This window comes from Bombina bombina, chromosome 1, assembly GCF_027579735.1.
Source record: "Bombina bombina isolate aBomBom1 chromosome 1, aBomBom1.pri, whole genome shotgun sequence".
Taxonomy (NCBI): domain Eukaryota; kingdom Metazoa; phylum Chordata; class Amphibia; order Anura; family Bombinatoridae; genus Bombina; species Bombina bombina.
The window spans coordinates 63,924,938-63,939,478 of NC_069499.1; the positions used below are offsets into that span (position 1 = coordinate 63,924,938).

Consider the following 14,541-nt stretch of genomic DNA (forward strand, 5'->3'; position numbering starts at 1 on the left):
TTACTGTACTGTTCACCTTTAACCCTATTTTTTAGGTGCTTTTTGAAAACAAATTTATTTCCAGTTTAGGAGTTTTGTGGGCACCATCAGTTTTAAGCTAATTGAATGAGTATTTTTGAATTATTAAGTGTTGGAAAAAAATCTTTTTTCTTTCTCTTAACACTGAAAACATTTAGCTGAGGCTACAGCCAAAACTACTGCACCAATCCAAAAAAGAATTCACACGCATTCACACACACTCAAACAAATGCAGTTTATCAGCATTTCAAAAATCGTACATTTGATTCATTGAGGCAAATGTGCAATTACAGATGTGTTTAATATAGATTTAAAAAAAATTTGACACAACTTCCATTTAATTATAGTTTTGTATATGAAATGAAACACAGGCATTTTAAATATTAATCCAGTACCTGAATAATTGTTTTTAATTTAATAAACCTGACTTTTAATATATATCAGTACAAGGGTCAATGTTTTAGTAGGCATGTTTAAAGCTGAGCAAATAACAAAAATTACAATTGTGCAAGAGAGTTTTCTCTAATTGAAACATAACTGAACACAAGTTTAATGATCATACTTACATATTTCCCCTCTGCACAGATGTTCTTATAAACAGGTGTGCCTTCTCTATACTGTTATCAGAAATGTATTCAATGACTTTGCAGAAGTTTAAATTGGATAGATGTATAACAATACGTATTTGTAATGAAACCACTATACTCAATAAAGTGATTTGAGTAAGCTTCAAAATATTTGTGACAACTAGCCTGATTCTATAAAATTCACTGGTATAGAGTAAAATATCACACCAACCCTCGCTGGGGCAGACCTCAGTTATTAAAAAATGGCTGCACTTGAAAGTCCATGTGAATGACGAGCTGCCTCCTATAGAAAGTAATAAAGCTTTCAAACGGGAGACCAAATGTGACAGAGAGAACCTGACACTGATAGCAACTTTGCTTTAATAAGCAAATGAACATCAAACCTGAGTTGTTTTTTTGGAGAGAGAAAACAGCAAGATCTGCAGGGGCAAAATGCTTAGAGAACCTAGTGAGACTTGTGAGAGAACTTCAGATATGACCAATGATTTTAACTTCATATTTTGAAATCACTTTCTACACAGCTTGTTGTGTCTCTTACACTCCTGCCATTGTCTTTTTTCTGCGTGTGATACAGCGTTTGTTGTTGTTTTTGTTTTAACCTATTTCAATAAAGGATTTTCTACTTTTATGGATCCCTCGTTGCAGTGCCTGCTGTTTGTTCTATCCTTGGATTATATCTAGTGGCTTGGTTTCGCCACTGCTACGGCACTTCGTTTACTATAGTGGGCTGAACTTTCCTTAACCTTATCGGTATCACTTCCGGTTCACTTGCCGGGTCCCCGGATGCTGCCAGGAACGCCGCACTCTCTATGGCATTCTACATTTTTTACTATATACATTAAATCCTTTTGTTTCCTGCATACTTGAAATAAAAATTGTAGTGCTTGATTTAAATACATTATTTTATGTTTTTAATATGTATTCTAATTATGATTCTTTTTTTACTCATACTTTCAGAATGATTATGAGTGCTATTTTTTCAGCACTATGCTGTAATGTATGCATCTCTCCTTCACATACAGAAACGTAGGATAGACACCTTAGCAATAAGAAGCAGCTCTCTTTTCAGAATTCTTGGAGGGATGGGTATTTTTTTATAATCTTGCACGAGTGGATTGCTATAGAGAGCCTGGTCCAATGCATCAGTCCTTTATTATTGTATTATTCCTCAAAAAATATATATAACAGTCAGGGACATAATTAGACCTCACTGGGCCCCAGAGCAAAGGCCGTGGCAATGCCAACTATTACAACAGCACCATTTCTGAATGTTTGCAATCAGGTAAACCTGAACAAGCAGCAACACAGGAGCTGCTTCTTTGTTACCATGAGTCTCCCTTCCTCTTTGGTTAGTCCATGCCAGAGGATATGCACTTTCTGTACAAATATGGTGACAGATTTTCAAGTACAGCCACACTGGGGTAGCCATCTTGGAATGCATGCCACCGTATTTGTAAGGGCAATACAAAGACTTTCCTTACACTGTGAACTTTTATTTTCAGGTAAGGGACACACAGAGGGGTCAGACAGGATCCTGGGAACCACCAGACTACACTTTTGCAATGCCACTACTGATTGTAGGGACAGATATGCCCCCTAGAGGTGTTGGCCTGGTCTCAATTGTGACCTCTGTGACCCGGTAGTTACGCCCTTGATAACTGTTACCTAAGTATAAGTAGAGCTAAAGCTATACATTCAGTGCATTCACCCCATCAGGCAACACAAAATAATCACAGGTATACTGATGGGCTCCAATTTGTAACAGATTTTTTTTTAAATTCATGAATACATTGCATGAAAAAAAAAACTTGAAATTATTATGCACACATTTTAGCCACTTAGGGAATTTTCAAATACTTATGCATGAATCCCAGCAATTTACTTGGGAAACTTTGCATTGCACTGTAAAATGTGTATTAATTTTTTTACAAATAGCTCCTTTAACGCTATATTGTCATATGAAATAGCTGATTATGCTACCCTGGTCCCATACTGAAAATGTCAATACTTCAGCCGTCTTCATAAAAGTTATGTAAAAAAGAGGCAGAAGGAAAATCAACCTGTCAATTGGGGTAGGAGAGAGCCAGGCCTTTTTGCATGGTCAGGGCCGTCTTTAATATTGACTGGACCCTGGGCAAAAATTTTCTTGGGCCCCCCCATGCAATTTCGCTCTCCACCCCAACATCCCAAAAAACAACTAAATCAATTTAGCCCACTGCTGGGCTAATCATTTTAAAAAAATTAAATAAATTGCAATATGTGAAACTGGACCTAAGCAGAACTAATAAGTAAATAAATATATAAATTCATCCACTGTGGATTCATTTAATATTCTTTTGAATGTGATTCTAGTGTGAGGTTAGCTGGTTAAAGAGTTTTAGGGCATCCAACAGGAGCAAAGCAAAGTAAAGACTGAGGAGGTAGCATGGAGGTGCAGACAAAAATAAGTTTACTGACTGGAACAGCAGAACTACCATGGGAAGCTGTAAAATCTGAGACAGAGAGAAAACAAAAACTATAAAAAATAAACCTTACATTAATGTGTGAAGTATCAGCATGACACTATACATCAGCCACAGCAGCACATGTCACTTCTTTGCTAGGAACAAGTTCCCTCTCACCCTGCACTAGACAATGCTGCATGGGGAGTGGTGTGTCTGCACTCACTTATTCTTCCCACTGACACCTTTCTACAAAGCACTGTTCCCATAACTTCAGTTAGTTGATCTTAGGGCCACAGCAGAAAGAGCAGGGCTAAGGGGACCAGCAGACAGGATGCTGTCTGTCCAAGGCTGCATGGATACAGTGTGGGATGAGTCACACAGCCTCAAGACTGAAGAGAGCAGTGTATGCAGCTGCACAGATGCTCAAATCCTCACGTCCTTGCCGCTCCAGCTTTCTGCTGCATGAGCCTATAGTCAGCCCTACCCAGAAACAATCCCCACCACCAGAGCAGTGACCTGGTAACAGTGGTAACCCCAGTAGGACCTTTTCTGATGCAATGGGAATGGCTGGATACCAAGTTAGGGCTTTGCATTTAGTGCTGCACAGTGCACATCTAAAACAGCACATGGCAATAGCTTGGCATGTCACATGACACCGGCACGGTCTGGCACAGTTTTTTTTAAAAAAATATATATAAACAGAGTACCTTTGACTGTGACAGTATTAGGATTGAATGTATGTGTTCCCCCATGTTACATCAGCAGTCTGGTATGAACCATAAAAAAAAAAAAAATTTTTTTTTTAGGACTCTTGGGCCCCTCAACAGAAACTGGGCCCTGGGCAGCTGCCCCTTTTGCCCTGTGTTATGGTGTTCCTGTAGCATCTTTAAATAAAATCAAGTCTTATAAGCTGCTTGCTTGAGTACATCATCCCTTTAAATTCTGTATTTCTTTATTCACAACAATGACCCCATATTATTTTTACATCAACCTTTTATAATCCATATTTTTTAATACACAGCTATTCCCCCATATTATTTTTAAGTTGTATTTGTTTTCATTGTAATTTTTTTCAGGAATAAAAAAAAAACATGTTTGGGAGCCCACTAGTATATCTGTGATAATTTCATGTCTGCCAGGTTGAATCAGGCATGCAGTGAATATAAAGCAATTTTGTGTCAATATAGGAGGCTCAGATCCAGGGATTTCCTTTAACTCAATTAAAATCAAATAATTATTATTTCAATAAAGAAGAATACAGCTTGAAACATGTTGAGCAAAACTCAACATAAAAGCTGTTTTGTTCTTTTTTGAAAGAATAATTATTTGATTTTAATTAAATTGGATTCGGCTCCCAGTGATTATTTAGATTTTTATACACATTGGGTGTTATCAAGAGGCTGCTCCGTATTGGAGAATTCTGTTGCGGCACAGAGGTATTTCATTGAATGATTAGGATTTACATTGTTACACTTTTTTCTTTTGATGATTTATATAATTCGAGACTAATATATTGTCACAAACATTTTGAACCATACTCAAACAACTTTATTCATCACATCCCTTTTTACATCACAACCGATGCATATAAACATCTATTTTGAATACAAAAATAAACCTAAAGGAACAATTTCCCATATAGTTATCTGCAGCTGGCATAAATCATCATTCGAAAGGAAAACACATTTTACAATCATCTATCTCAAAAAGCAGCATTGAAACGTAGACATTTTTTGCTTAAAAATATTAAATAAAAGTTGTTAAAAATTAAATGTAAATTATTATCCCAGTATCAATATCAGCATTAGTTTTATTTTGAATGAACCTCATTTGCAATGCAGTGAATCATTTCTGATGCAAATTTATTAAATTTAGAAACTTTTTTAAAATGTTTTTTAATGGAAAAAAAGTCAATATATTTAGATGTTGTTCTTTCATGCGAATTACAGAAATTGCGCAAATACAAAGATTCTGGAACAAAGCAACTGACAAAGAAAGAGTTAAACATAAAATGAACTCTCCCTTTGTGATTGCCCATTTTTTTTCTGTATTTAATATAAGTGATACAAATCCGGCCTTTTTTTCTTTTCTTTTCTTTTCTAAAATAATTGCTGTAGGCAATGTTTCATTTCAAGATCAAGATAAAATACAGCTCAACTAGGGCAGATACTCTATTTCTTAGTCAGAAACCTAATTTAAGCTGTTTTCTTCTCCACCCACACACCCTGGAAATGCCTTTTTATTGAAATATTCATGAACAAATTCAATGCAGCTGCTGATAAACCTATCAACATAACATTTGCCCCTACACTAAATATTGCTTGTTAAGAAAAATAAAATAAAATATCATATACTTAGCACTTAGGAACACCCAAAACTAATGTTTGTTAGATGTTTGAACTTACACGTTATATGAATAGTTTTACTAAACAATGCAAACTTTATATCTATGTTTAAAAAAAATCATGTATACGGTATTGATAATAGATCACAGTGCTAGAATTGGATAGAGCTTCTAAAATATTTCACTTCATTTTGAGTCCAAGCTGATTTGTAATTGAAACGGGCACCAGGCAAACATTCAATTAGAAGTAATTTGTAGTCATAAAAATGAATGTAAGCAGTCGTCAAAGGAACATAAACCCAGTGTTTTTCTTTTATGATTCAGAAAGAGCATACAATTTTAAACAACTTTCCAATTTACTTCTATTATCAAATTTCCTTTGTTTTTTTGTTATGCTTTGTTGAAAAGCAGGTAGGTAATATCAGGAGTGTTCATGTGTTTGCAGCTTTATATGTCAGCTGTTTTGCAACAATGTTATACATTACCAAGAGCACTAGATGACAGCACTATTTCCTGTCATGTAGTACTCCAGACATGTGCCCAATACCTATCTAGATATCTCTTCAACAAAGAATAACATGAGAATGACGCAAATAGGTAGATAATAGAAGTAAATTGGAAACTTTTTTAAATTTGTATTCTCTATCTGAATCATGAAATAAAATGGGTTTCATATCCCTTAAAGTGGAATTGTCTGGCAGAAGAACTTATATTAAAAGGACACTAAACACTAAATACATTCCATGCACCTCCCTCTTATTACGGGTGCCGCCATGTTTTACGGGTAAATGTATTAAGTTGTATGGCCCTCCTGCTGTGTAGACTCGCTCATTTATATGTATAATGCAGTGGTCTTTAGAAGTGGCAGATTAAAATAACACCATGATAATCCGGGGTGATTGACAAGCCCTTCTCTCCTGTGATTGGTTGCACGAATGCAGGGGACGGCACTGCACACTGCTCGTGCAATGATAAATACAGGCAGTGAATACCTCCCACTCCTTTCAATTCCAAGTGGACAGGTTCCCTGCCTGAGAAATTTGTCTGTCCGGATAATGATAAATCTGCTTCTAAGAAGACATTTAGCCAAATTAGGTGTGCTCTAAATTTGAATGAGTGGGATAATATAAAGTTTGATTGGATGAGGAATAAGACAATATGGAGTAGATTGAAGAAGTTACTTTAAAGAGGGACATAAAACCTATTTTTTCTTCCTTTCATAGTTCAGACACAACATACAAATATCCCATTTTCTTCATTCTCGTGTTATTCTTTTTTGAAGATATAGGTAGTTTGTCTGGAGCACCACCTGGCAGGAAAATGTGCTGCCATTTAGTGATGTTGCTAATGTATAAAATTTTTGTTATAGTGCTGAAGATAAGTGCACACTCCAAAGCTTACCTTCCTGCTTTTCAACAAAGGATATCAAGAAAAAGAAATTTGATAAAACTGTATGCGCTATCTGAATCGTGAAAGTCCCTATACGTTTCTAGCCACTTTAAAGGCACCCATAACCACCAATGAGAAACAAAAGTTTGACACACATGTTTGTCTAAAGCTAATCTAGGAAATGCTTGCTCGGTTACCAAATCAGTTCAGCTTCAGAATGAAACCAAATATTGTCTATTAAAAAAACAAAATAACTTGAAATCGTTCGTTTTACACGAAGCCTGTTTGTTTACTACATGAAAAGCTATATACAAAAAAATCTAAAGCTTTGGACCCAGTCAAATTCTATAATGGCGAAGAATAAATTAAAGGGACGTGGGCCACCCAAATTTACAATCATGCATTCAAATAAGTTTGATCAAAACATAATATTTCTGAAACATGTGGAAATCTACTCCTTATCTCTCAGCACAAACATTTTATTTATAGAAAAAGGTTAGGTTTCCGCCCACCCCAACGTCAACAATTCACTTCCAAAGTTACTGGAGAGAACCCATCCAGGAGGGTGGACTTGCAAATAGACTGCACTGGAGATAAATGTACGTTTTCTAGACTTCCGATCACAATAAAACACAGGAAGGTACAAACTGTGTTCTTTTAAATACATGACAGGAAACATGGGCTATTCCATGCCCCCTGGACATTTATTTCTAAAGGGGAATCTAGGAATTGTATTTGTAACATTTTTAACTAAAATGAAATAGAAAAAAAAAAAATATATATATATATATATATCCACTATTTCACAAGCATTTGGCTCAAATGATAGAGTTAGAATTCCCAGGTATATGAGTCAGTATTAAATCTCTATATACTGGTAGTAAAAAAACAAAACAATGATCAGCGCCAACTGACTTGCTAGATTCTTGGAAATCTACATAAATGTTTTAGAACAGCGCCAACTGTTCTCTGCTTGTGCTAATTAATCCATTTAAGTTTAACCCATTGTGTGCAAAGCATGACAGCTTTTTTTGCAAGCCAAGTGGTTAATAACATTCCTTTGTTTTATTTCTCAGATCTTTAAAAAAAAAAACACAAGAAACTTGCAATAATTCTAATTCAAATTCTAATTCAGCTTTCCGCTTCTCCTACATCGAGTATGAGTTTCCCTCTTCATGAACGAGCAGCACCTAAAAAAAGAGAGAGAGAATTTATTATTCCTAAATATTAGATAGATATAACACATATTCCATACAGTAAAAAAGTAAATAGAAAATTTGGCCAACCACATTATTTTCAAGATACAGTAAATTCAAAATCAAATTTTCATGGTTTAGATAGAGCAAGCAATTAAAAAAAACTAATTTTCTTCTATTATTGCATACTATTTATAATTTGCTTTGTTATTTTGTTATTCTTTGTTGATAAGCAAGCACATGTCAGCATTGTATAAAAATAGAGTTTCCAGCAATGTCTCTAGAAATTATATACATTATTATTGCAAACACTGATGCCATAGAAGAGAAAAAGGTAAGTTTGATAATATATTGGATGTTGTTCTTAAAGAAGGGACACTAAATTATTATTTCTGAAATGTACCTGCTACATTGCAGCTCTTTAATAATCTGAGTGGATTAAACTCTCTATTTGATTTTATATATGGGTGCTTGGCAACTCTCCCCCTTCAGCAGCCCATAACTAAAGGATTTTTTCCCCAAACTAACGTTGGCAGGCAGTGCAGCCAATCAGATAGCACTTCATCTGTCTTACTGAATAAGAACAGGGCACAGATGTAGTCAAGTGTGCTATGCAATCCCCAACAATGTCAGTGATAGGTAGGTCACTCACTAGTCTTAAAGGGATATTAAGGTGATGAGTACAACTACAATTGAATGGTTACTATTCACCATGCTACTATTTTTCCACCTGCATCTGTTTTCAAAGCCATTCTCTTATTTTAAAGGGATAGTCTAGTCAAAACTAAACTTTCATGATTCAGCTAGGGCATGCAATTTTAAACAACTTTCCTATTGTCTTTTATCATTAAATTTGCTTTGTTCCCTTGGTATTTTTGAAAAGCTAAACCTAGCTAGGCTCAAACTGATTTCTAAACAGTTGAAAACCTCCTCTTAGCTCAGAGCATTTTGAAAGTGTTTCACAGTTAGACAGTACTAGTTCATGTGTGTCATATAGATAACATTGTGCTCACTCCCGTGGAGTTATTTAAGAGTCTGCACTGATTGGCTAAACTGCATGTCTGTCAAAAGCACTGAGATAAGGGGGCAGTCTGCAGAGGCTTAGATTCAAGGTACTCACAGAGGTAAAACATATATTAATATAACAGTTTGGTTATGGAAAAACTGGGGAATGGGTAATAAAGGGATTATCTATCTTTTTAAACAATAAAAAAATCTGGTGTAGACTGTCCCTTTAACTCCTTACAATTATCAGTTAGTGAAGCTCTGCATCTTCACACTGGGCGCCGCCATCTTGGAGCTTATATTTGTTATTTAACTTTAAAACTGTACACAAAAACTGCAAAATTGTAACACTTCCGGATTCTCACGTGTGAGCTAAACTGAAGTGAATGGTACAAGTGCCAAAAAGCAGATCTGTAAAAGTGCACTGTTCCTATCACAGTCACATGATGCAACAGTACGCGAGCTACAAGATGGTGGCACCCAGTATAAAATGCAGAGCTTTACCAGCTGGATTCTGTAATGAGGTAAAATAAGAGAGCAGCTTTACAGAGAGCTACAGGTATAGGAGGAAATATACTAGCATGTTGAGCAGTATCACTGCTACTGTAGTTGTACCCAGCAGTTTAATGTCCCTTTAAGCTGTCCTGCCCGCCAAATTTAGAATATAAACAGGCTATGGGTGGCTTAGGGAGTTGTCAAGTACACACAAGGGCATAAAAAGCAAATGCAGAAGATAAATACTGCATTTCATTGCTAATAATAATAATAATTGTTCAGTGTCCACTTAAAGGGACATTAAACACCTTAAAATAGTGCTATAAAATATTTAAATATGTGTAGTAAAAAATGTTCCAGTATACTTTCACTATGCGTTAACTCCAGACTTAACACTTCTATATTCTAAACAGTCATTAGTTACACACCCTAATTAATCATTTATTACTGTTTTTATTGGCCTCATTAGAGAAGGAAGCCTAGGTTACAACACGGTTATGGACATTGAAAATGTACCCTTATTTTTTCAATATTTAAATAACTAATATAATTGTAAAATGCATCTGCATATTATTTACAGCCCAATCTGTGCTTTCAATACATGAATATATCTAGCATTAATTTAGTATTTAATATCCCTTTAACTATGTATTTTAGATCACCCAAGCTTTAGCTTAGTAACTTATTCTCCAACTGTTATCTAGTGTATTATAAAATAACATTTTGTTAAGTATTATTCTGAGCCCTTTGCCATTGTCAGCAGGAAATCCATTATGGCAGTAAAGAGAAAATAAACATGCAGGCAAATAGTCAGTGTTGACTTCAGCAGTCTTCTGTGTACTGATCAATGTGATGGCTGTGTTTATAGGAACCAATGAGTAAAGTATTTTCTTTAAAGGGACAGAAAAGCCCGAAACTTTCATGATTCATGAAGAGAATGCATTTTTAAACAACTATTATCTTATTTGCATTGTTCTTTGTATCCGTTGTTGAAAAGCAAATCTAGGTTGGCTCTGGATGGGCAGTGCACTACTGGTAGCTAGCTGCTCACAGATGGCATTGGCTCACCCAATGTGTTCAGCTACGCCCCAGTAGTGCATTGCTGCTCATTCAACAAAGGATACCAAGAGAATGAAACAAGTTGTATAACAGAAGACAATAGGAAAGTTGTTTAAAATTGTATATTCTGAATCAAATATGAGTTATGCTTAGTGAAGTTGCTCTACCCATTGGAAGTATAGGGTGCGCTAAAGAGATGGCGGCCGCCAGGGCCGGACTGCGGAATCAGACCGGCACTGAAAATTTGTATAGACCAACCCAGCCCTGCCCCCTCCGGCCCAGACCCCCTCCCAGTCCAGCCAACTATGCTCTAATTTGGTCTCCCCGTGGAGAACTGTCTCCCCTGCCGCTCAGGTGTTTCTGTAGCCGCATCGCTGTTTACATCACCGCCCATCTCCTCCTTACAAATCCGCCCATATCCCTCCTTACAGATCCGCACACCCAGTAATCCCACTGAGGTCGTTCCAACAGATTCAGTATCAGATTCAGTAACAGATTAAGCAAACTTAATAGTGTAAAATGCAGTATTTCATATGGCAGTTAACCCTTTAAGTGTTGGAGGTGCTATCTCTGTACTTTTCCCTATAGGTTATAGCCCATTGGTGGGAGAGTGCAGAAGAGCAATTTAAGATGAAATTTGGGGTCAGCTCAAGTCTAAGAGGAACATTTGCAAAACATTGAAACTGCAGTATGTAGAAAAATGTAAATTTGAAGAGCATACATTAATAAAACCACAAAGGGATAGCTTTCTCATCTCATAAACACTTTGTCAGTCTAACTATCCCACCAAAAGGTCAGAAATAATTTGAAAATCACAGCACTTATAAAAACTATATTTAAAACTTCTACTTGGCACAGTACTGTGACGGAGGCACTGAGATACAGGTATAGCCACTTCATGCTGTATGACCCGTGACATCACTGAGCACTCCCCAGCCCCAGGTGGCCGGTATCCACTCTTTATTGGTTCTCAGTGCCGCTATACTGCTACAGTCACAGTAGGAGGATTACTGAAGTGTCTGCCTGGTGGTGTTAGAGTCAGCCTGGTGCGGTCCGCTGCCACACCCCCTTAGTAACGCCACTGGGAATGGGTGGTACGTGGGAAGAGGAGGCTGATTCAGTGAGTCTGATAGGCTCAGCCGCTCTCAGCAATGCTTGTTGAAAATGTTGCAGGCTGCAGCACGTGATGAGTGACCCCTCCTCGACCCCTCGTTCCTCTGGCTCTGTCTCTCCTGAGGCTCCTCCCCGGGTTTCATACAGTCTCAGACCGGGGCTGTCCCAGTGATACCGGGGGTGGCAACCCATTGGGCACTGATGTAAACAGCGATGCGGCTATGGAAATAGTCGAGCGGCAGCCCGCTGCGCTCCCTCACAAGTAAGTCACAACTCTCCACACACATCTGCAGCTGCCCCAGCCTCTGCCGGCCCACCGGGATTTTTCCGGTATCCCGGTAGCCCAATCCGGCCCTGGCGGCCGCACTAAACATTCTCAGATAATTCTGTTTTATCATGGACTTGTAATATCGGCTTGCGCACTAATCTTAGCGCTGTCCTTTGATATTGATAGTGCACAATAAGCTTCTGTCAATAATCCCTCTCAAGCATAAAATCGGTACCTCCCAACAACAACACAAAACGCTATTTGCCTGTTGATCTTGTGATATAGCAATTTAAAAAAATGTGCACAATTAATGACAAACAATAGAGGGTGTGTATTAATTGCGTCACAGGCTGAAGAGCCGGTATGTTGATTCTTCTCTTTTAATGGTGGTAAGTGATGTTAAAGGGACAGGTAGAGAATACAATTTTAATAGATATTCTATGTTGAAGAAATAGCAATGCTCATAAGGGAGCCAATCACATGAGGCATCTATGTGCAGCCAACAATCAGCAGCTTCTGAGCCTATCTAGATATGCTTTTCAGCAAAGGATATCAAGAGAATGAAAGAAATTAGATAATAGAAGTAAATTAGAAAGTTGTTCAAAATTGCATGCTCTATCTGAATCATGAAAGAAAAAATATGTGTTTGATGGCCCTTTAATAGGTGTCATGTGTACAGTTAACCCCTTGTGTTCTAAAACCATAGAGATATGTATACATCTCTATAAGGGATTCGAACACAGGCAGTGGGCAGTGTGTTTGTTTGGTTATTGATTTTGCTAAACTTTATTAGTGTAAAAGTGTACTAAAGCCCAGCATATTTCTTTCTTGATTCAAATACAGCATGAGATTTCAAACAACTTTCTAACTTATTTCTATTATCAGTTTTTCTTCGTTCTTTCTGTATATTTTGTTGATAAGCTTAGGAGCCGGCCCATTTCTGGAGCAATATATGGCAGCAGAGGGTAGCACCATTTCCTTCCATGTAGTGCTCCAGATACCTACCTAGGCTTCAGCACAGAAAACCATGGGAATTGAGCAAATTTGATAATAGCCGAACGTTTATTTTCAAATTGTCTGAATCACAAAATAAAATTTGGGGGTTTTAAATCCCTTTTATTGATAGGGGCAGGTAGCGTTTATATCTGGTGAAGCTGCTTAGTAATATGGCAGTGAGCAATGTGCTTTGCCCTTGGCACAAAACCAATGTCCCAGTATAGGATCAAACTGATAATTAGAAAATGCATGTGATGCTGTATATAAGCAATGGAAAAATGGCTGATCCCACCAATATAAAACATGGTTAGATAATTCAAATTCAACAAAAAGATTCTTTAAAAAGAGGGCACTTAAATACACTAGAAGGTTCCAGTGCTATTTATGTGTGCAGGGATTGGCACTGTTCACAAACTGTTCACAAACATACACTTCCTGTTAGTCTCAAAATCCCCAAAATTTACAGTTTGAATGCAAAATAATAATAATAATAATAATAATAATAATAATAGTAATAATAACATGTTTGAATGTTGTTGTATCATATGCTTAGTCACATTTGTAATTGTTTCCTTAACTGATATGGAGAATCCCAAATGGTACAACTAACTATAGGTATTTGAAATAAGCAGCAACTTTTAAAGAAGAACAAAACAGTTAATCTATGAAGAAGGAGAAAAGACACTTTGTGGTCAATACATGGTCAGGCCCCCTCTGGGTTTACAGATAGCTGTATACTTTGTATTATAAAGTTTACTAATATTTTGTTTTACTGTTTAACTGATTAATGCTTCAAATCTCTGCATTGTCCTGAAGATTATTCTACCTCATCTGTACTTATCCCCACTACTTATATCTTGTCCTATTTTCATTATAAACACACAATCAGCGCTAAAAGCAGTTAGAGAAAACGAAAGAAAATAAATATAATATTTCCTGTCTGTCTCTCTTTCTCTCTCTTTTTTCTTTTTTCTCTCATTCTCTCACTCTTTTTCTCTATATCTCTTTCTCTCTTTCTTTCGCTCTCTCTCTCTCTTTCTTTCTTTCTTTCTTTCTCTCTCTCTCTCTCTCTCTTTCACTCTCTTTCTCTCTCTCTCTTTCTTTCGCTCTCTTTCTCTCTCTTTCTCTTTATTTCTTTCTTTCTCTCTCTTTCTCTCTCTTTCTCTTTCTTTCTTTCGCTCTCTTTCTCACTCTTTCTTTCTCTCTCTTTCTTTCTTTCTCTCTCTCTCTTTTTTCTCTCATTCTCTCACTCTTTTTCTCGCTCTCTCTCTTTCTTTCTCTCTTTCTTTCGCTCTCTTTCTTTCTTTCTCTCTCTCTCTCTTTCTTTCGCTCTCTTTCTTTCGCTCTCTTTCTTTCTCTCTCTTTCTCTTTCTTTCTTTCTCTCTCTCTTTCTTTCTCTCTTTCTCTCTCTTTCTTTTTCTGTCTCTCTCTCTCTTTCTCTCTCTTTCTTTCTTTTTCTGTCTCTCTCTCTCTCTTTCTTTCTTTTTTCTCTCTTGTTATCTTTCTTTCTCTCTTTCTATCTCTCTTTCATTCTTTCTCTCTTTCTTTCTCTTGTTCTCTCTCTTTCCTTCTCACTGTTTTCTCTCTCTCTTTCTCTCTCTTTCCTTTTGTCTCTTTATTTCTCTCT

At 36.7% G+C, this 14,541-nt stretch overlaps 1 protein-coding gene across 1 annotated transcript in view; it reads right to left on the minus strand.

The window, feature by feature from the left end:
- Positions 1–300: 300 nt before the first annotated feature.
- LBHD2 (LBH domain containing 2) overlaps positions 301–14,541 on the minus strand; it is a 188,889-nt gene continuing 174,648 nt past the window's right edge. Inside the window, exon 4 of the mRNA XM_053697421.1 lies at positions 301–7,972. Coding sequence (XP_053553396.1) covers positions 7,956–7,972 — 17 coding nt within the window. The 3' untranslated portion in view covers positions 301–7,955. The remainder of the gene's footprint in view (positions 7,973–14,541) is intronic.